The sequence below is a fragment of the Giraffa tippelskirchi genome, chromosome 6, assembly GCF_054371585.1.
Source record: "Giraffa tippelskirchi isolate mGirTip1 chromosome 6, T2T-mGirTip1v1.2.pri, whole genome shotgun sequence".
Lineage (NCBI taxonomy): Eukaryota > Metazoa > Chordata > Mammalia > Artiodactyla > Giraffidae > Giraffa > Giraffa tippelskirchi.
This window is the reverse complement of record NC_137280.1, coordinates 27,613,952-27,637,303: the sequence shown is the minus strand read 5'-3', so window position 1 is coordinate 27,637,303 and position 23,352 is coordinate 27,613,952. Positions and strand designations below refer to the sequence as shown.

Sequence of the window (23,352 nt, the reverse complement as noted above, 5' to 3'; positions counted from 1 at the left end):
GTCTCTGAGAAAAAGCCTAATGCTTAAGAACTCATATCGTGGGACCATACCATCTGGGTTCAAATCATAGGTTTACTATTTAAAATGTGTGTGACTCTAGGCAAGTTACTTACCTCATGGGGTCTGCATAGGGTTGTGTCAAGGTTAAATGTAACAAATGCTTAGAACTTTGCCTAACACATAAATGATATATGAATGTTTGTCATCACTATGTATACAGACACTTGAAATGCAAAGTTATGAATAAAATATCATGGGAAGAGACAAATGAGTAAATAATTATAGGAAAATATATGGATTGATGTAAGTATCCCTGAGGCCTGTTGTTGTTCAGTCTCTCATTCATGTCCAACTCTTTGCAACCCCATGGACTGCAGCATGCCAGACTTCCCTGTCCTTCACCATCACCCAGAGCTTGCTCAAACTCATGTCCGTTGTGTCAGTGATGCCATCCAACCATCTCATCTTCTGTTCCCTTCTCCTCCTGCCTTCAATCTTTCCCAGCATCAGGGTCTTTTGTAATGAGTCAGCTCTTCACATCAGGTGGTCAAAGTGTTGGAGCTTCAGCTTTAGCAACAGTCTTTCTAATATATATTCAGGACTGATTTCCTTTAGGATTGACTGGTTTGGTCTCCTTGCTGTCCAAGAGACTCTCAAGAGTCTTCTCCAACACCACACTTCAAAAGCATCAGTTCTTCAGTGCTTGGCCTTCTTTATAATCCAACTCTTACATCCATACATGACTACTGGAAAAACCATAGCTTGGACTATAAGGACGTTTGTTGGCAAAGTGATGGCTCTGCTTTTTAAAACGCTATCAAGGAGCTTCTTCCAAGGGGCAAGCGTCTTTTAATTTCATGACTGCAGTCACCATCTACAATGATTTTGGAGCCCAAGAAAATTAAGTCTCTCACTGTTCCCATTGTTTCCCCATCTGTTTGCCATTAAGTGATGGGACCTGATGCCATGATCTTCATTTTTTGAATGTGAGTTTTAAGCCAGTTTTTTCACTCTCCTCTTTCACGTTCATCAATAGGCTCTTTAGTTTCTCTTCACTTTCTGCCATAAGGCTGGTGTCATCTGCATATCTGAAGTTACTGATATTTCTCTGGCAATTTTGATTCCAACTTGTGCTTCATCCAGCCTGGCATTTCACATGATGTACTCTGCATAAAAGTTAAATAAGCAGGGTGACAATATACAGCCTTCATGTACTCCTTTCACAATATTGAAACAGTCTGTCGTTCCATGTCTGGTTCTAACTTTTGCTTCTTGACCTGAATACAGGTTGCTCAGGAGACAGGTAAGGGTGGTATTCCCATTGCTTTAAAAATTTTCTACAGTTTGTTGTGATCCACAGACTCAATGGCTTTAGCATAGTCAATCAAGCAGAAATAGATTTTTTTTTTCTGGAATTCTCTAGCTTTTCCTATGATCCAATGGATGGATGTTGGCCTATAGAAATACAAAGAAAGGAGCAAGTGACTATAGTTACAAACTCAGGTCAATCTTTATGAAACTGGTATGAGTGAGTGAGTGAAAGTTGCTCAGTCGTGTCCGACTCTTTGCAACCCTGTGGACTATACAATCCATGGAATTCTCTAGGCCAGAATACTGCAGTGGGTAGCCTTTGCCTTCTCCAGGAGATCTTCCCAACCCAGGGATCGAACCCAGGTCTCCCGCATTGCAGGCGGATTCTTTACCAGCTGAGCCACAAGGGAAGCTCATGAAAGAGATATAGTTAGATCTTAAAAGATGCATAGGAATTTCCCCAGGTGTTACTTACCAGGACGTTTCTTCTTTCCTGGCTGAGACATCTTGCCTAAGAGCATGTTGATGTGAAAATGTCTTGACATGCCTGACACTTAGGTAGTTAGTAGGAAAATGGTTGGTTTCAGACCAAAAGGAAGAGACAGAAAATGTTTAAAACACAAGGACTTCCATAATACAGAATTTGAAGAGATATGAATAGTTTAAAAATTATCCTGGTGCCATAAAGGTGTTTTGGTGTGTTGAAATATTCAACACAAGAACCTCTCTTAAAATTAATGTTGCTATTTTTTTTTCCTGTTCCAATACTGGAAGCAATTTTCTTTCCTTCATTATTCCAGTGCCTGGCTAATAGTACTCTCTCCATCCTTTCTCTCAAGCAGTATTGAACGATGGCAGCATGTGGTCATTGGAGTCAGGTAGATGTTGAGTGGAAACTCACTTGAACTATTTCTACATATCTGACTTTGGTCAGCTTCTCAGAACCTTGATTTTTTTACCCATTAAGATAGAATAAATAGGGTCTTCCTCTCAGTGTCATAATAAGTGATACATGAGTTAAAGCAGGTAAGCATTTAGCAAATCTCCTGTCAAATTATAATCTCTCAATAATGGGAACTAATAATCTTTTCTTCCTGGGACCTTTAGATAGCCTAATCCCTTACTTTGTCTGCTGACTGTTTGCCAGTTTTAAGTTACTTATCAAAGCTTTGCATACACGTGTGCTATGTCACTTCAGTAATGTCTGATTTTGTGCAGTTCTACAGATGGTAGCCCACCAGGCTCCTCTGTCCATGGGATTCTCCAGGCAAGGATACTTGAGTGGGTTGCCATACCCTCTTCCAGGGGATCTTCCCAACCCAGGGATTGAACCCATTTATCTTATGTCCCCTGCATTGGCAGGTGGGTTCTTTACCTCTAGCACCACCTGGGAAGCCCCATCTTAGCTTTGATTCCCTAGAAAACAAAGGCTGTGTTGAAGCTTATAGACTAAAACTTTATGTGGGGAGGACAGAGTGCAATTCCAAGACAGCAAAAATGAAGGGCAAAAAGAGATATAACAGGGAAGTAGGAGGATCAAATATAAGGTAGTAAGTTACTGAGTAGCCACAGCCTCAAGAAAAACACAGTGTGTTGGCCATGTGGGCCTCATGGGCAAGCTGAGGTTTCAGACCACCTGTTTAGGGAGAAGCTGCTGCTACTGCTGCTGTTAAATCACATCAGTCGTGTCCGACTCTGTGCGACCCCATAGACGGCAGCCCACCAGCCTCCTCCGTCCCTGGGATTCTCCAGGCAAGAACACTGGAGTGGGTTGCCATTTCCTTCTCCAATGCAGGAAAGTGAAAAGTGAAAGTGAAGTCGTTCAGTCATGTCTGACTCTTCGCGACCCCATGGACTGCAGCCTACCAGGCTCCTCCATCCATGGGATTTTCCAAGCAAGAGTACTGGAGTGGGGTGCCATTGCCTTCTCCATATGAAGTTAGGGGGAGACAAAAATATTCAGTCTGCAGCATTATTTCTCTGAGCATTACTTAACTTCTCTGATTTTTTTTTTATCAGTAAGTAGAGATGATAATAGTTTCATTATATATTTGTTATGAGGATTAAATATTTTAAAAAGTTTTTTTCATAATGTCAGTACAATTTCCATGTAAAATAAATGGTAGTTGCTATTACTAATAACTGATTTTTGTGCAAAACTCTATTATAACACTCATCTGTTGTGTATGAATTATTTATTCAGATATTAATCTTGCCTCAATAGAAAAAATTTCAAAGGCAATGATATAAAATAAGTGAAAGGAAGTGAAAATCGCTCAATCGTGTCCAATTCTTTGGGACCCCATGAACCATACAGTCCACGGAATTCTCCAGGCCAGAATACTGGAGTGGGTAGCCTGTCCCTTTTCCAGTGGATCTTCCTGACCCGGAAATCGAACCAGAGTCTCCTGCATTTCAGGCAGATTCTTTACCAACTGAGCTATCGGGAGTATATGGTTATTTTTCTTATTTCATGTTGTTTCTAGGTCTAAGAGAATATTGCAACTTCAATATTATATCTTCATTTGAATGTATATTATTGATTTAAAGAATATTGTTTTAAAGGAACAAAGAAAAAAATACAGTTTCAAAATAGTATGGTAGAGTAAGCAGCTATTCTCATTGCTAGCCCAAAGATGATAGAAAACATATTAAAAAAAAAACAAAAAAACAAAAATCTGATGCTTAAGAAGAGAACATCTCAGTTATTATAAGGCTATAGGGGATTTCTGAGACCTATAAATATAAACAAACATATAAATATATATATATATGGGATATAGAGACAAGCTGAGAATTTCATAAACCAGTGCCTCTATGGCCTGCTGTTGTTATACCTTCTGCCTAAGAAGCCATCATTCACTGGGACCAGAAACCTCCAGAGAAGAGGCCACTGGCAATCTTGAGAAACTGAATAATTGCTACAGAAGAAAATATTTTGGCTTCAGATCCAAATACCCAGATATAAAATGGAAGTCAAATGTAGTTATCAAGAAGGAAGGATCCCCAACTCAGGGTGAAGATCATAAAAGTGGACTGCACCATGGATCACCAGAGGAGATAATTTATACCTAGAAGTGTGACATGATTCTGACGTTAGAAGAAATAAGCCTGAAGTTTACAGAAGCAAGCCAATAAAAACACTTATTTGACCACTCATTCAAAATCAACAGTTTTGTTCTTCCCTTCAAATAATTGCCCCCTGCACTTGTCATCGTAGGCTTGACAACCATTATGATTCATAAAATACATTTTCAAATATGCTGCTTCAGAAGAAACTTTAGTCTGCTACACTTGAAGCAGACTTCTGCTTATACCTAAGGAAACAGATAAAAAAACATTTTTTTTTTTAGATTGAAACGACTATACTAGATATTCTCATAAAAATAAAGGGGGAAATCATGTCCATGAAAAAAATAATAGGTTATAAAACAATAAAAAGTAATAAATCATTAAATATTCAAGAAATTGCAACATATTTTAAGTATAAATAAAAGTGCACCACCACCATAGCACATATCACTTTCTAAAATAAGACTTTTATTTATTATTATTTGTGAACTTCCAGTGGAGTATACACTATTAAAAAGCAGGAATTGTTGTCTGTTTATTCATTGATCTATCCCACATAGTACCTAGAAGAGACTCTAGCACATCATAGGTCCTCAGATATTTGCTGAATAAATTGAATGACTGAATGTGATGTGAACTATGTAAGTGAGCTTGATTGAACTACAAAGAAACCTGGCAAAATTCATACTTTATTTGGAATTTAACAGTTATTTTTAAAAATGTCGGAGAGAGTGGACAAAAAATAATTAAGGACATAAGTTATTTCAATTTGACAAATATATCAAATTGAATTGAATATGTTTTCCTGATTTATCCACTGTGAGACTTGGATATACTTATACTGATTATTAAAGCAATAACACTAGAAATCAGCAACAAAATGATAGCCTAGACCCATAAATTTAAAAGCACTTTGAAACTATTTATGATTTAAAGAGGAAATAAAGATGGAAGCTATGAACTATTTAGATGTGAAAAACAACAGCAACAACAAAAGCTCTAAATACAAAAACAGTACTCTGAAGAAAATTTATAGACTAAAAAGCATATTTTTAAGGAAACAAGAAAGGCTGAAAATAAACTAATATAGAAACAAATCCTAAAACTTAAGCTTAAGAAGGTGGAGAAAGAATAGCAAAATAATGCAAAAGAGTTGAAGTTTGAGTAGACTAGTAAATTTGACAATGCTTTGTAAATATGAAGAAAAGAAAACTGGAAGACTAATCACAAATAACTTGCATTAGGAGTAAGAAAATTTATGATTTATCTTTATAAAGATATATTTAAAGATTATATAACACAATTCTATCCCTGCTAAACTATCAACTTGGAAATTTTGGAAAATTTCACTTTTCTAACGTGTGTGTGTGTGTGTGTGTGTGTGTGTGTGTGAGAGAGAGATTTTATGTTGTTAAATCCTCCCCCAATTTTTTTAATAGGAAAATAACCTTAGAAGATATTGAAACAGTGGTCAGATATCTACCTCAAAATTATGCCAGACTCAGTCAGCTTTTTTTTTTGGCAAATTCCAACACTCAAGTATCATTTTCTTGTTATACAACCTAGCCTAAAAGACTAATGAATGCTGGAAAATTGCTAATCTTTCTTTGATATGAAGTCTATATAGAAACAGCACAACAAAAAATTTTAGACCAAAGGACCAATGTCACTATGACACAGAAAGAAATAAATATCAAATCAAATCCAGTGTATTAAAGAAATCGCAATAGCTATCTATGTTTTCTGCTAAGGATACAAGGGCATTCAAAAATATCTCCAAAATTATTGTTTGATTAAAAAGCAACAAATTATAGAATATGCTGAGAGTGTACTGCAGTATAAGTTACAGTACTTATACAAAGCAATACTACATAGATTTTGTGAAGAGGATTTTTATATTTATGCAAATACGGATGCTTATAATAATATGTATTTTATGTGTGTGTGTGTGTGTGTGCATAATTGTAAAAGCCTGAGGAAAGAACTGGAAAGATGCATGACGAGTTGGTACTGGTTGATTACAGAAGAACCAGGAATGTGTGATCATTGGAGTGTCAAGAGAGATCATAACTTTATCTCAAAGTTTTTGTTTTTTTTTTTTAATTTAACTGTTGATTTTTGGGTGTTGTTTGAGGATGGCTATGTTAATGTTACCTCATGTAACTTGAAAACCAAAACAATCACCACAATAATCTACAACTGACCTCGTAACTCCACAATAAAGTTTGCAGATATTTGAAGTTTCCTTGAGCACATGTTGAAAGGTGTTTTAATGTGCTCTGAAGAGAATTTTTTCTTTCAAACTCCTTCAATGAATTCACCCAAAAAACATTTGTTGAGAAATGTATCAGGGTAATTTGGAATACAAAATTGGCCTCTGCTCTAACTAAGAAGCTTGTTTTCAAGGGGTTTATTTGGGGAAGGTAATTCAACCAACAAGTACTAGGGAGAGTGGCAGATACTGTGTGGAAAGAATTCACTGATTGTTCTAGGAGCACAAAGGACCAAAGAGGCAGAGGATGTTACCCTGTGTTCTAGTTTCAATCTAACAATTTCCTGTATCATGTACAGGTTACAAAAATAAGAAAAGTTTTTGAAATTTTGGGAAAATACATATGTATGTAAATATGTGTACTGTACATATATAGTGTAGACAGAAAATCTGGATATTGATCATAATTGTTCTGTTAGGAACAACCACATAAGCTCTGAAGACCTCTGATTCCCTGTCTTCAAAATGAGAGAAAAACACTAAGTACTCCCTAGAGATAATTTCATCAAATCATGACTATAACCATAGCAAAAGAAGATTAAGAATGGGAGAACATTTTCATCTTTTGCTCTGAAACATCCTGACTATAGAGAGTGTATGTCTCTAAATTGACTATATGGATATCGTATGCCTGAAACCCTTGAAGTCTGACATATCATCTATTGTTACAGAAATTGAAAAAGAAAGTTGTGGTGATCCTGGTACACCCTTATATGGAATTAGGGAAGGTGATGGATTTTCTAACCGTGATGTTTTAAGATTTGAATGCCAGTTTGGATTTGAATTAATTGGAGAGAAATCCATTGTTTGTCAAGAGAATAACCAATGGTCTGCAAACATACCCATCTGTATCTGTGAGTACCAAATGCTTTGCTTCCAGATAGCATATGTTACCCTGTCCTTGCATATAATTGCTTTTGTAATTAATTGCAAAGAACTGGAACTGTGTAATTATTTTTGAATGAGTAGCACTTTTTGGTACTCTCTTTAACAAGTGTGCTTATGCCAAACTATAAATTTCCTTGCAGATTTAAATAAAGTTAACATAGTTCATTTGGTAATTGCAAAGTATATTTTACATATGTTCTCATAACACTTTATTGGTGGCATTTTATACTTTATAGATAGCATACTTCTTACGGCAATTGTACATCTGAGCTAATTCTAATAGACTCATTTATTTCTAACGAGATAGTACATGCTTATTTGCAATCAAGAACACTTAAAAATATTTAAAGGTTATATTCTATGTATAATGCATTAACTTATTTTTGCTTGTAGATGCTCACACTAATGCATGGTTAAGTGCCATTTATTTATATTGCACAGAATAAAATTTGTTAATGTTTATGGCATACAGTATGCTTGGATTAAAATAATGTATTTCTTCAAATACATTGAAGCATTTCAATTTAGCTGAAGCAAAAATATAATTTGTTTTATCTGTTGATGTACTTTTAGGTTAAATTAAAAACTATCTTCATTACCAACAAATACAGCTTACCAGGTGTGAATGCAATAATTCACTAAAAGCTTGGATTTTAGTTTTCAATAAAAATGGTAACATATAAGCTCATAGTCATGAAAGTAAAAATAATTTTCTTGTTTTAAAATGATTTTAAAGTTTTCTTGTTTTTTTATCTTTATCCAACTCTTATAATGATAATGCTTTTCATTTGTGAAACCCTTTATTCCTTACAAAGGCATTAGCACAAACCTTACTTCAGAATATAACTGACATAAAAAAAATTTAGCACTTTTCAACACCTGCATTTTATCTAAATTTTAATTTGTGCTGCAAAACACACATTTTCCTTTATTGGAAATGTTGATTCTTTAACATTTTAAAAGTCTTTAGCATTTTTAAACATGTACTGAGAAATTTTTAAGTGAATAGAGGCCAAGTATTTCCTAATATTTGAAAAATATTATGCAGAAATTTATATTGCATTTTTTAAAGGCGATAAATAAATACATTTCTAATAAACACAGGTGTCTAATGAACATATGAGGAATCTTCAACACTTTTGCTTTTATAAGTTATGTGGGTCCCTTTTGCAACTAAACTCTGTCAGTGTAGCAGGAAATGCATTCATGGACAATATAAAAATGAAAGTACAAGATTACATTCAAATAAAATTTCATTTTAAAAAGTAGAACTAAGGCTAGATTTGGCCCACAGACCTTAGTTTCCTAGTCTCTGATTTAATGATCTGCATCTGAGGGTGGTGTTGTTAAGTCGCTAAGTCCTGTCCAACTCTTGCAACCCCATGAACTGTAGCCTGCCAGGCTCCCCTGTTTATGGGATTCTCCAGGCAAGAACACTGGAGTGAGTTGCTATTTCCTTCTCCGTGGGGTTTTCCCTATCCAGGAATCGAACCTGGTTCTCTTGCATTGCAGGCGGATTCTTTACCTACTGAACTACAAGGGAAGCTCTAAGTAAATGAGGGAGGACTGACCAAATCTATCATGCTAATCTCCCGTATCAGATTAAGTAGATGTCTACACAATACTTTAGGCTCCCCAGGTAAAGAATCCGCCTGCTAATGTAGGAGGTGCAAGAGACATGGGTTCAATCCCTAGGATAGAAAGATCCCCTGGAAGAGGAAATGGCAACCTATTCTAGTATTCTTGCCCGGGAAATCCCATGGACAGAGGAGCCTGGTCAAGGAGTCAGAAAGAGTCAGACACAACTGAGCGAGCACACAGACGATACAAAACTTTAAACCCTTAATTATATCAAATGCATTTTTTGTGTAACTTCTTTTGATCTAGTGTTATACATCTATGAGTGCCATGCTAATTTTATGGTAATGACTTAATATTATGCTTAGTAGCCACTTTGCTTATAAAAATTCTCACATCTATTCTTGCCTTTTTATTTTTTGCCAAGTTGTGTGCCAATGCATTAGATCAAGTTTCTAAAGAGATTATGTTAGGATTTTGATAGAAATTTCAAAGCAATTTCTATATAATTTGATATACACATTACACATTTGATATATACACATTTGATATAATGTTTTCTCATTCAGGAACATGGCATCCATGGCACCTCTTTTTTTCTTGTAAAATTTCCTGTTCTCACTAAGTTTATAATTTTATTTTTATGAGTTATACATATTTTTGTAAGGACTATTTCTAGTCCTTACCTTTTATAGTCCTGTATTTTATAACTTTATTTTTCTTCATAAACTATCTTTCAATTGCATTTTCAAATTATCTATTGTTTAAAAAATGAAATTATTACTTGTTACATATTTATCATATATCAGAATTCAGGACTTAAATCTTTTTAAAATTGTGTAAAGTGTTCTGTAGATTTTCTTAAAGTTTGTTCTACTCAGCATTATTTAAAATAGTCTATTAAACACAATATTAGCATCTACTAAAATGATTTAAAATATTTCAATTTTTGATGTAATACACTACATTAGTAGGTTCTGCAATATTGCACAAAGATTGTCTTCTTGGAAGAATACCTAGATTTAAAGATCTTGAAGTAAAGTCTTTTGAAATACTACTAAGCTTTAGATCATGCTGATGGAATCTTCAGCTTCACTAGAAGGCAAAGCAGTGCTAATTAAAACATTGTGATAAATAAAAAGATCAGATAATAACTATTCATGCTAGTAGGGGTGTTGCACTATCTAATACATTTTTGTTATATTTAAGTACAAGATAATACAACTTTATAGACAAGAATTTAGCAAAATACTCTGAGGGCCAAAGTTCATATCCTTTGTCAATAAAGTATGGTACAAAATCATATGAATTCAATTTTGTTTAAAAATGTGTAAGAAGAAACACTGGAAGAAAATATAGTACTTTTTTAAACTATGATTTCCTCTGTGTGATAGATCATTTTTTCTTATCCTTTCTCTGCTTTTTAACTTTTCTGTGTGAACCTTTAAATCAGATTTTTTAAAAGTTAAAAAAAAAATCTGTGGGTAAATAAAGACTAACCTTACTATGGTATGAAAATTATTATTTAGTTGTCTTTCCAATGTTAGCCACTATCGTGTGTTAATTCATCTCCTTATCTGTGTTAGAAGCTATCAGAGCATCCCATGCTCATGCTAGGAATCAAGTTCACCTAGTTATTACCCTTACTCCAAGTTTTCTTCAGGTTGTATCATCCTGGTAATGTTAGTACCTATGTATTATTTTTGTTAGTTTGTTTTCAGTCATTTTGTGAGCTTTCTATGGAAATGTCTATATTCTTCTCCAATATTTTTTGAAGTACAGAAACTAAAACTTTGCGCTATATTCTAAAATGGGCATGATAAATGTCAAAATAAATTCTGTTATTACTCCAATTATATTTTTGTGCATATTTAATGTACAGTAATTCAAGGTACTAATTCCCTTCCCTAATAATGTGCAAACTAACAATTTTTTCTGTTTTGTAAGATAGATTACATTGTTTAATATTTTTTTCAAACTTCTCATTGATTATTGTAATTATTGACAATGGCAAATTGAGACACTGTATTACTTTTGAACATTTATTGTATTTTATGATTTTCCTATTTTAACAGTTCCTTGCCTCTCTAACTTTACTGCACCAATGGGAACAGTCCTTTCTCCTGATTATCCAGAAGGATATGGAAATAATTTAAATTGCATCTGGACAATAATCTCTGATCCAGGGAGTCGAATACACCTTTCTTTCAATGACTTTGATCTGGAATCCCAGTTTGACTTCCTTGCTGTTAAAGATGGGGACTCTCCAGACTCCCCAATTCTTGGAACCTTTACTGGGGCTGAGGTGCCTTCTCATCTTACTAGTAATAGTCATATACTACGGTTGGAATTTCAAGCTGACCATTCAATGTCAGGACGTGGCTTTAACATCACTTACAACAGTAAGTTTAATTTTTCTGTATAACATATTTCTATAAATTAGAACTAGAAAGGAAATCATACAAAACAGCCCTCTTGTTCCTCAGATAAGGAAATTTGAACACATTATATGTATAATTTCTGTTGGGGTGGTCTTTTAGTCCTTGATTCTAACCATATTTTTACTCCTTATTATGTCATTTCTCCTTTTAAGAGGCGTGATATTAAGGAGATATATTTCAAATATAATTTTATATCAGTCAATATATTAACTCATTTTATGAAATCATATAAACATAATCTCACACCTACTATACATATTTCCCTGTTATTGGTATGCAAACATATCTTCCTTCAGGATACTCATAAATCAGTAGAGAATTTTAAACAAATAATGACAACACAGAGTTGTAATTCCAAGGATAAAATTCACTAGACTATCAAAGTATCACAGAGAAGGACATTACTAATTTTGGGGCAGTGGATTACTAAGTTGACTTAGCAAAGCCACTATGTGGATGATACCTTAGTGATTAAGGAGATCAGCTCTAAAATCAATCTATGAAACTTCAAATCTTGGCTTTACTGTAATACATTTTTAGGTTTAATAACAGAGCCTCAGCATTCCCATCAATAAAGTTATATTGAGTTTTTGTAAGGAGTTGTCAATAAAAAAATAATCAGTGGTTTAGATTTAATAGAATAAGCTAATGTATTGGCTGATATAAATAATCTAAGAAAGAAATGAAAAAAATTTTTTGAAGCCAATCTGTGGATTATAACCTGGGAGACAGTCTTTCAGAAAGCTCTGAGGACTGTTCCACTGTTAGAGGTCAAAGCATAGTTATGCAATTTTTTGAGACAATATACAAAGCAAGTGGTGATCCCTTATGAAAGTAAGAATGTTATCTCCTAAGGAGGTCTGATTAATGCAGATGCACAATATACACTGAAGAGGAGGAAAGAGGCCCAAGAGGGTGGAGGAAAAAAAATCTATGTTTAAATTTTTATCATCCCATAAAATATGAATTTTATTTAATCAGAGTAGGGTGATACATGTAACCAATTCATTACATATACCTAGTAAATGCCCAATAAACATTAGCAGTTATTGTTTAGTTGCCTTCTGAGCCATTCTCTTGAAAATTCTTGTTGTATTACTGTACTCATTTTATTGTTCTAGTTTTAAGAATTCTTTGAGGTTACTTAGCTATTGTCTGTCATCCACATTTTTTGTGTTTCAAAAGGATGGATATTATTTTCTGAAAATAACATGGTATAAATATAGAAAAAGAATCGCTTAAAGAAGAAAATACCTTGGTATGTTAACAAATGCACATACTGATGCTTCTATTTCCACATATTTTACCTGAAGCTATAGAATGTCAGTGATTTTTATTGTTTATGTGCAAAAGTACCACACTCCATCTGATATTGACCAACTTGATGAGTTAATATTTGTGTCACATTTTAATAGAATTTAATTTCCTGCTCTTTGAAAAAAATTGTTCCCTCTTCCCCTATCCCCTTGCCCCAGTCCATTCTGTGCTGAGCTTTGTCAATTAGTAACCAAATGTGGTTATTTTCTTTTCAAGATGACACTCTTAGTGAATACTGGCACTCAAAAGTTGTCAATATGTAATTGCACATTGTTCAAGTTAATTTAGCTGTGATGTGTCATATAGGCCCTCTCTATAAATTAGTTGCTTTATCTGTAAGTCCCTTTTAAAATGTTTCATATATATGTATAAATATAGAGACATATATGCATTTTTCTACTTACACTTTTTATGTTGTTGTAAATGCATATATCTGTTTTTTTGTTTGTTTGTTTGGCTGAAAGCTTATGGGATCGCAGTTCTCCGACTTCAAAATGAACTTTGGGTCCCGCGAAGTCCTAACCACTGGACTGCCAGGGAATTTCCTTAAATGCATAATATTTTTAACTTTAATATTTATGGTACCTTGAAGATATTATGGAAATATGCCTTTTGTTCCTTGTTCTATTTTTCTAGTAAATTATTTAACCCACTGTATTCAAATTCTTACTCCCATGCTTCCTACTTATTGTTTTTTTCCTGAAAAATTATACAGCAGATGTTATATTCAGGAGCAACCAGACTTAATCAAAATTATGCTTTTAAAAAGCACAACAGAAAGAAATTAGAAATAAGTGTACAGACAAAATAAATTTTATACATTTTAGAATTTACTTAATATTATTTTGTACTGTTTAACTTAAAAATGAGGAGATGGATAATGCAATTATGTAATTTATGAAAATTATCAGTGATTATTTAGTGAAAAATTGAAATAACTCCATGTACTCATGCAGTTTGAATATGATATTAAGTTGTATACGCCTCATGAAATATATTTTACATATTTAGACTTTACTACTTTAAATATTCTTCCATTTATATTATACTAATTTAAACACTTACAATGCAAATTTACAGGGCTCATGTAACCTATAATCTATGAGAAATTTAAGTAAACACATTGTCCTTACAGTTCTGCTACTTGCTGGGATGGGGCTAAATACACATCCTGGATGATATAAGGTGAAATAAGATAGTGGCCTTGAACCAAAAAATTTGCATTCGTTTGAAAGACATGAGACAAATGATCCAAGACAGAACATGTTGTGGAGAAAAATTTTAAAGTTAGACCAGGGGATATATTTCAATAGTATCTTGATGATCTGAGGCAAACTATTAATACTTTTTCTGAATTTCACATTACTCTTTATAGTAAATGGCTATCAGCCTGTTCTAAATGTTAAGTGATGTGATAATGTATAATATCTACAGCTTCTATCACAGTGCCTAGAACATAGTGATTGCAAAAGAATTAGCTTTCTTCCTTTTTCCTAGATGGCAGAAAATAAATGATATATGGAAAATGGTTGAAAAATTGAAAGCCTTTCATACTAAATTGAAACATTTCATGTTAATTCTCACAATGAGATTATCTCTTTATTCCAAACGATGAATCACAAGAGAACTTTTCAAAGACATAAAGTCAGTCTGTTCTGTATTCACATTAATTGGAATTTTGTTCAGCTTAACCTGGAAATTTTACTTGGATAAAGTTAATGATTTCAAGAAATAAGCAGAAACAATTCTATTTTGAAATATTGTAATTTTGAAGTGCATTTATTATTTTAACACCGATATATCTATTAGACATCAGAGAGAAACAAGTATGGTCAGAGGAGAATCTATTTTGTTTTTTTAATAAATAAGGACTTTTCTAGTAATGAACATAACCTTTCTAAAAATCAATTTTTATCACCCCAGATACTCAAGGGTCTGTCTCATACTACTAGTTTGTATGTTTTTCTCTTCTTTTGCTGTTTTCAAGCATTTGGACATAATGAGTGTCCTGATCCTGGAATACCAATCAATGCAAGGAGATTTGGGGACAACTTTCAATTAGGAAGTTCGATTTCAGTTATTTGTGAAGAAGGATTTATTAAAACCCAGGGAACAGAAACAATTACATGTATACTTATGGATGGAAAAGTGATGTGGAGTGGCCCAATTCCAAGATGTGGAGGTAAGCACAATGCTCAGTGAAAAATACAATTCCATCATCACAATGCACTAGAAACCATAACAGGAAATGCATTGTTCTGCCAGGACTGTTGTAATCTTAAAATATCATTTAGTAATTTTCTTTAGACATATAGTATGTAAATTATGCATTTAATATTTATTATTTATCTTTATTATTTTAACTTTTAGAAATCTTTTAGAAACTTCCTTTAAAAGAAGTGCTTATTAAAAGGTATACAATAATAAATAGTAAATATTAGTTGCACATGCAGGATACCTTCAATATATTTCATAGTTATAGCTGAGTAAACTTTATAGTTTCCAGTCATATTTTCTTGATATTTTAACTATTCATGATATAAATTTATTTTCAAAAATGTATTATTATTAATAACAATGAATAAGTTTATGCTAAAGCACATGTTATTTAAAATGTATAATTTTATAGGAATAGTTTACTGAACATTTTTTTCAGTTTTGATTTTAATGTAATATGATATAGTCAAGAATGTTCAAGACAAAATATATGTGAGATATATATATGTGCAATGTTTGGGAGTATCGATATATCTTTGAATATGTATACTCACATAAACTCACAGATCATCTTGGTAAAAGGGAAAGATGATTATCTTAAGGATAATATTATATATCAAGTATATAGTGTTTTAATATAGAATCTGTAAGAGTGAATGTGGGTTGGGTTTTATTTAGAATTGACACAGTAGGAATTATCATTTTGAATTACATTTTTCTCCTACTCTAAGGTTACATAACCATTTTTTAAAAAATATATATGAAAGAACTTTTACTAAGACATAGATGAACTAGAATCATTAAACACCTTTCAATAGATCACCATGTAGTGATTTTAGGTGACAATTTTAAGTGGTTTCTTATTTTCTTTGCTTTCCCAATTATTCTTCTCAGCTGTGCCCAGACTGACATTGGACCTTTGATTTCTCAATTTCTAGCTAATAAATTAGGAATGTTTAATATATACTTTTAAAAAGTATAACCAACTTAATTGAATAATTCAGCTATTAAATATAAATATTGAGTTTCATTGAATTGAGCATTTTCATAATGTCTCATGATGAAATAACCCAGACCATGCAATTAAGTTTTCCCCTTAGCCCCTTCAATTAGCACCTCCCCCCTTTTCTAATCACTTCTTCATATTAACATCAGAGGGCCAAACTAGATGACTTCACTGTTCTTTTCCAAACCTCAAATATTATGGGCTTCATAGGGGTTACCCTGACAATGGCCATGACTATGCTATCATGTTTAAAAGGCATAATGAATCTGCACAATGCAGGACTAAAATAAAAGGAGAAAGTTGAAAATAACATTCAAGTTTTTCCATAATACTTTGCCTCAGAGCTCATTCATTCTTTTAACCTAGTGCCCGGCCTAGACTTGGGAAATCAGTCAGGAAAGTCTGCATTAGTATTTGAGGGAAAAGTAGGAGATAAAAGTTTGTTTCAGGCAGAAGGCATAGCACTGGTTCAGTGTGACTGGAGTGGAGGATAGAGGGACAGGGCTTGAATTCAGAGGCCTCTGAAGAATGAAATACTTTGTAACAGCACTAAGGAGATGGACTTCCCTGGTGGCTCAGAGGTTAAAGGGTCTGCCTCCAATGAGGGAAACCCGGGTTCGATCCCTGGGTCGGGAAGATCCCCTGGAAAAGGAAATGGCAACCCACTCCAGTATTCTTGCCTGGAGAATCCCATGGACGGAGGAGCCTGGTAGGCTACAGTCCACGGGGTCGCAAAGAGTCAGATATGACTGAGCGACTTCACTCACCCACTAAGGAGATTAAAAATTATCCTGTAACAACAGGAAGCCACTTCAGTTTGGAAGTGACATGACTTGAGCCCCTCCCAGCACTGGGTTATTTACAGTCTCAGTGGACAAACATAGAGACCACCTCCAGATAACTGGATCTCACTGAGTCCTCGCTTGGCTAACTTAGGTGTTGGTTTAGGAGCTGTTTGGTGCCTGGATGCATGGAGAGGTAGAAATAATGAGGTTGACATCAAGATATCATTTGATGAATTGCTACTTTATGTGAGAGAGCAGTTTCAGTGAGATTTTTCACCATGAAAAATGAATGGTATTTAACTTTTAAAAATAAGTGAAACAAAATATTCAGAACTCTCATTTGGCATAGGCCAATAGACTCTCAGATTCCTAAAGAGAACTTTATAAATGTTCCAAAGGAGAAGAATATTTTTTCTGCATATGTGAGTAAAATTACATGCAGTTGGCTCACCTGCTAATTTCTGGATCCCACACTAGGTGGGAACATCACTAAGGATAAGGCTGGAGCCAGGGAGGGAAGACTGGTAGTGGGCTGGAAGCAGTCTTACCCTGGCACTTGCCAGATTACCTGCCATATCCCAGGCTATGTTTTGAGCCAGTTTCTACCCAATAAAACAGACTACTGTCAGTTCCTGTGTAGCTAACTCTGGTGGATTTCATTTCTAAGACTCTAATTAAGGTTTCTAAAGATTTGCTTTAGTTTTTCCAGGATTCTATTTAGGTACTAACAAGAAAAGCCTGAGATTAGCTGAGGAAAGCTTTTTTTTTTTTTCCTTTTTCTAAGTTCATTCTTCTCTCCTTTCTTTCTCTGTTTGTTTTTTTTTTTTTCAAATGCAACTCTTCCACCCCCATTCCCCAAGTGGCCACACAGCCACTCAAACTCACACAAAGAAATATGTCTGAGAGCCTTCTCTGCCTATAGTCTTTGTTGTTTAGCCTTTTATATTTTGACAAAAAAGTTTTGCTTATTATTTATTATAGTTTATCCTCTGGGGCTCTCTCACAGTTTCCAGTATATGCTTAATATTTTAGCTGTTTTTTAAATTATCATTGTCTTAAATATTTTATATAGATTAAATATATACATGCTTATATATTGTAATTAATAGAAATAACCTTCTATTTCAATTTAATTTTCTAAACACAAAGAACTACAAAGTCAAATGCATTGTTAAAAGTTGCTAATGTGTATGGATTTCTATGGGCTTCCCTGGTGGCTCAGTGATAAAGAACTCATCTGCCAATGCAGGAGATGTGTGGGTTCAATCCCTGGGTTGGGAAGATCCTGTAGGGAAGGAAATGGCAACCCACTCCAGTATTTTTGCCCAGGAAACCCCATGATCATTAGAGCCTGGTGGGCCACAGTCCATGTGGTCACTGCTGCTGCTGCTGCTAAGTCGCTTCAATTGTGTCCGACTCTGTGCAGCCCCATAGACGGCCGCGCACCAGGGTCCGCCATCCCTGGGATTCCCCAGGCAAGAACACTGGAGTGGGTTGCCATTTCCTTCTCCAATGCATGAAAGTGAAAAGTGAAAGGGAAGTCTCTCAGTCGTGTCCGAACCCTAGCTACTCCATGGACTGCAGCCTACCAGGCTCCTCCGTCCATGGGATTTTCCAGGCAAGAGTACTGGAGTGGGTTGCCATTGCCTTCTCGGATGTGGTCACTAAATAGACACGATTTAGCGACTCAACAACAACAATGGATTTCTATGTGTTAAAATTAGAAAATAGAAAGTAATTTGTTTTCATCAGAATTTATAGAGCAAAGGAGGTCACTATAAAATGTTTTGATAAGAAAACCCAGGGCTTCAATTCACTTGAAGATTGCTCTCTCCACACAACTCCTCTCTATCACAATTGTATAGAAATTTAGGCATTATTGGCAAATTAATGATCTACCCGTGTCAACCAGTCTTCAATCCTAAAACTGTGGAAAATCTTTAAGAAGCAAAGAAACTTTTTATCTGCCACAGGCCTTGAATAAGGATTGTTCAAACCAAAAGGGAGAGATGAAATCATAATATGTTGCAGTTCTGTGATCCCATAGCTGAACTAAGATTTACTTCAGATAGCTTAAATGTAATTGTTAACAGAATTGGGTTATACATTTTATTCATTGACCTAAAGTTCAACCCTGATGCATTAGCTAGGGATAGATTTAGGCTATCTTTTTTAAATTTTGAACTTTTTTCTCTAGAATGGAATGATCAAATTTCCTCATGGGGAAGAAGGATTAGTTGCTTTATAAAATCTTGTGATCATTCAATTTTGCTGATGGAAAACAGAACACATTAATTTTTATAATTAGCATTGAAATTATTCACTTTGAATTTCACAAACTGTCTGCCTAACTCAATTTAGTAACAACCAATGACTCTTTCATTCACACCTAGACAGTAGCCTTAATAAAACTGGCTTTATCTAGGGCCAGTCTCTGCATGGAGTCTCCTTCAAAGACACAACCTAAAGCCATGATGAATGGTTATCATAGATCTCCTGTAATGGGTTGATGCAGGGATTTTCATGATTTTCTACAGAGAAATATTCCTTAAAAAGTGTTCCTGATGCCCCTATCGTTCGTCCCTTTTCCTTGCTATGTCTTGGTTTAAATATTTCTATGAGTTTACTGCATATCCAGAACATATTGTTCCAACACTTGCACTCAGTTCAAATTCATTTTGATATTTATGTCCTCTAGTGAGCTGAAGCTAAGTGCCATTAGATGGAGGTTTTGATGGATCTGAGTTCACTAATAGCACCAAATGCCCCATGTCATAACCTCAGTGCTTACAAAAGCAACACAATAACAGAAATACATTAGATGGGCTGAATAAAACAGTCTGTCCTTTTAAGGAAGAGGTATTATTTCTCACTTTTTATAGAGATATGTTTATTAACAAACATTTCTCTGTTTAACAACAATAATAAATAATACAAGAATATCATTAATAGCTGGCAATGATGTTCCCATTAGCACATACAGTCTCTTCATGCACATTTGAAAGAGCATTTTCCAAGAGAGAAATGGCTTGAACTAATGGTTACTAAGGCCTTTAATTGGAAATTCAACAGCAGCAACCAGTCCTTTGGGGAGTATGTCAGGCTGGTGGAACAGATTAGAAGTCATATATCAACCTCCCCTCCCTTTTGAGAAAACACACAAATGTCCCAGGAAACTGGGTGTCCTTACCTATGAACAATGTTCCAGATAGTTATTTCAAGAAAATGCTTTCTGAGTTCCTCATTTTTGTGAATTTGTGTAAATCAGTGAAATTTTTAAGGTCCAATCCTCTGGCACCTAGAGTCCAGCTGGAACATCCTATCCTGAATTACACATTTTCCCCCAGAGGGGGAATTTCAACCTCAGTCTACACTGTCCTTTTGACTTTGCACTGACATTCTGCTTATGTTTGATTCTTTTTTGCCATCTGGCACTGCAATTTTTCTAATAATTTAGCTGCTTGTTGTTGTTGTTGTTATTCAGTCATGTCTGACTTTTTGAAACCCCATGGACTGCAGCCTGCCAGGGTTCCCTGTCCTTCACTACCTAATTTTGAGAAAATGCATTCATAGCATTGTAACTGTGAAGGCTTGGAAATTCATTGTTTGTATATACAGACATTAACTATACCCCTCAATTATCCTCCAAATTGGAGACCTGGGCATGGCGGTGACAGATTATAGTTTGCCATAGATGCATCAATTGGTGGTGTTGTTCCATTACTCAGTCATGTCCAACTCTTTGCAACCCTATGGATGGCAGCACACCAGGCTTCACTGTCCTTCACCATCTCCGGGAGCTTGCTCAAACTTATGTCCATTGAGTCAACGATGCCATCCAACCATTTCATCCTCTGTCACTGCCTTCTCCTCATGCCCTCAATCTTTCCCAGCATCAGGGTCTTTCCCAGTGAGTCAGCTCTTTGCATCACATGGCCAAAGTATTGGAACTTCAGCTTCAGCATCAGTCCTTCCAATGAATATTCAGAGTTGATTTCCTTTAAGATTGACTGGTTTGATCTCCTTGCTGTTCAAGGGACTCTCAAGAGTTTTCTCTAGCACCACAGCTCAAAAGCATCAATTCTTCAGCACTCAGCCCTTTATGGTCCAACTCGCACATCAGTACGTGACTACTGAAAAAATGATAGCTTTGAGTAGATGCACTTTTGTCAGCAAAGTGATGTCTCTGATTTTTAATATACTGTCTAGGTTTGTCATAGCTTTTCTTCCAAGGAGCAAATGTCTTTTAATTTCAGGCTGCAGTCACTGTCTGCAGTGATTTTGGAGCCCAAGAAAATAAAAACTGTCAGTTTCCATTTTTACCTCATCTGTTTGCCATGAAGTGATGGGACCAGATGCCGTGATAGTAATTTTTGAATGTTGAGTTTTAAACTAGCCTTTTCACTCTTCTCTTTGACCTTCATCAGGAGGCTCTTTAGTTCCTCTTTACTGTCTTCCATTAGAGTGGTATCATCTGAGTGCATATCTGAGGTTGTTGATATTTCTCACTGCAATCTTGATTCCAGCCTGTGATTCATCTAGCCTGGCATTTCCCATGATGTGCTCTGCCTGTAAGTTAAATAAGCAGGGTGACAATATGCAGCCTTGTCATACTCCTTTCCCAATTTTGAACCAGTCTGTTTCATGTTTGGTTCTAACTGTTGCTATTTGACCTGCATATGGGTTTCTCCAAAGGCAGATAAGATGGTCTAGTATTCCCAGCTCTTGAAAAATTTTCCAGTTTGTCATGATCCACACAGTCAAAATCTTTAGTGTAGTCAGTGAAGTAGAAGTAGATGTTTTTCTGGAATTCTTTTGCTTTTCTATGATCCATTGGATATTGCCAATATTATCTCTGGTTCCTTTGCCTTTTCTAAATCTAGTTGATATATATGGAAGTTCTTGGTTCACCTACTCTTGAAGCCTAACTTGAAGGATTTTGAGCATTACCTTACTAGCATGTGAAATGAGTACAATGTGAGGTAGTTTGAACATTCTTTGAAATTCCTCTTCTTTGGGATTGGAATGAAAACTGACCTTTTCCAGTCCTGGGCCACTGCTGAGTTTTCCAGATTTTGCTGGTATATATGCTTTAAGAGCATCTTTTAGGATTTGAAATAGCTCAGCCTGAATTCCATCACCTCCACTAGCTTTGTTTGAGTAATGCTTCCTCAGGCCTGCTTGACTTCACACTCAGAATGTCTGGTTCTAGGTGACTGACTACACCATCATAGCTGCTATTGTGGCTCAATTGTGTGGCTTAATTTGATTCAGGCCAACTCAAGAACTGAACCAGATTCAAGAAGCAGTAAGTAAGATAGAATTTTTCCTTTGATTTTCTTTGAGCTGGGATGCAAAGATTTTAAACAATGCAGTAAGTAGAAAGCATCCCAAATATTTTTCTAAGCTGTATTTTCCCACAGCTCCCATTCAAGGTAGTTGTTACATATAAAAATCAGCACCATCTTTGTTATGATCATTTTTTTTCTCTGATGACTATAAATACATTTCTCTCATCATTAAGCTGTTCTTCTCTTTCTTCCAGTCTTCCTTTTCTCGGCCCCATGCTCCTGCTTACATATATTTAGCCCTTCTCCTTAATACTTAACCCTAAGGTTAACCAAGACCTACCTACTAACTCCAATGTACTCTGCCCCCAAGAAAGATCAGTTCATCCCATTCTAATGGTTTTCAATTAATATTCTGTCTCTGTAGAAGCTTGGTAAATACAATTTTCCACTTCATTATAAGAAATTATGCATTGGTTTAAAAAAAAAAAAAGAAATCAAGTTTTTGACCTATCTTTTCAAGCTACTCTCTAACTTGCATTTCTACTTTATAACTACCTGCTTCTATATTTGCCAGTAATAAACCAGCCAATGAATTCCAAAAGAATTTGAAAGAGATACCATGCCTTGAGATTTAGAATCAAACCAGAAAGTTCTCTTCCTAGGTGAGCACTAAGTCATTTAGAGTTTTTCTGTAAGACAATTGGACATAAATCGTCTTCTATCTCTGTTGTAGTCATAGAAGGAAACTTTTCTTGAGTATGAGGATTTATTATTCATTGGTAAATGTCATTTAAAAAATGCTACTGAGCTGTACTTATTCAGACTGAAGAATGAGAAGGATTTATTTGCAGACCAAAAACGAGAGTTCTGTTAAAATGTATTCATCATTTTTATAAAATCTGAAACACGTGTTATTTACATTTTAAAATCAAATATTACTTGAAAGTTTAAAACTATAAAATCATTTAACTGTTCATGAAAAAAGTTGGACTAATCTGGAAATTGTATACCTTATGTTTCATTTTAATAAATATGCTACTCAAGATCATTTTAGTCTCTCTTCTTGGTTTCTCCTCATGTCTGTGATCTCTGTTTGTGTCCTAGAGCTTGGTCTTGAATATTTTCTTCTATTTCCACTCACTCCATTCATAATTTCCATCCAGTCTCCAACCTT

At 34.8% G+C, this 23,352-nt stretch overlaps 1 protein-coding gene across 4 annotated transcripts in view; it reads left to right on the top strand.

The window, feature by feature from the left end:
- Window positions 1-23,352, top strand: part of CSMD3 (CUB and Sushi multiple domains 3) — a 1,311,921-nt gene that overhangs the window by 805,595 nt on the left and 482,974 nt on the right. For all 4 annotated transcript variants that reach the window (XM_081504393.1, XM_081504396.1, XM_081504395.1 and 1 more), the window contains 3 exons: window positions 7,327-7,509; window positions 11,197-11,523; window positions 14,867-15,061. In XM_081504393.1, coding sequence (XP_081360519.1) covers window positions 7,327-7,509; window positions 11,197-11,523; window positions 14,867-15,061 — 705 coding nt within the window. The remainder of the gene's footprint in view (window positions 1-7,326; window positions 7,510-11,196; window positions 11,524-14,866; window positions 15,062-23,352) is intronic.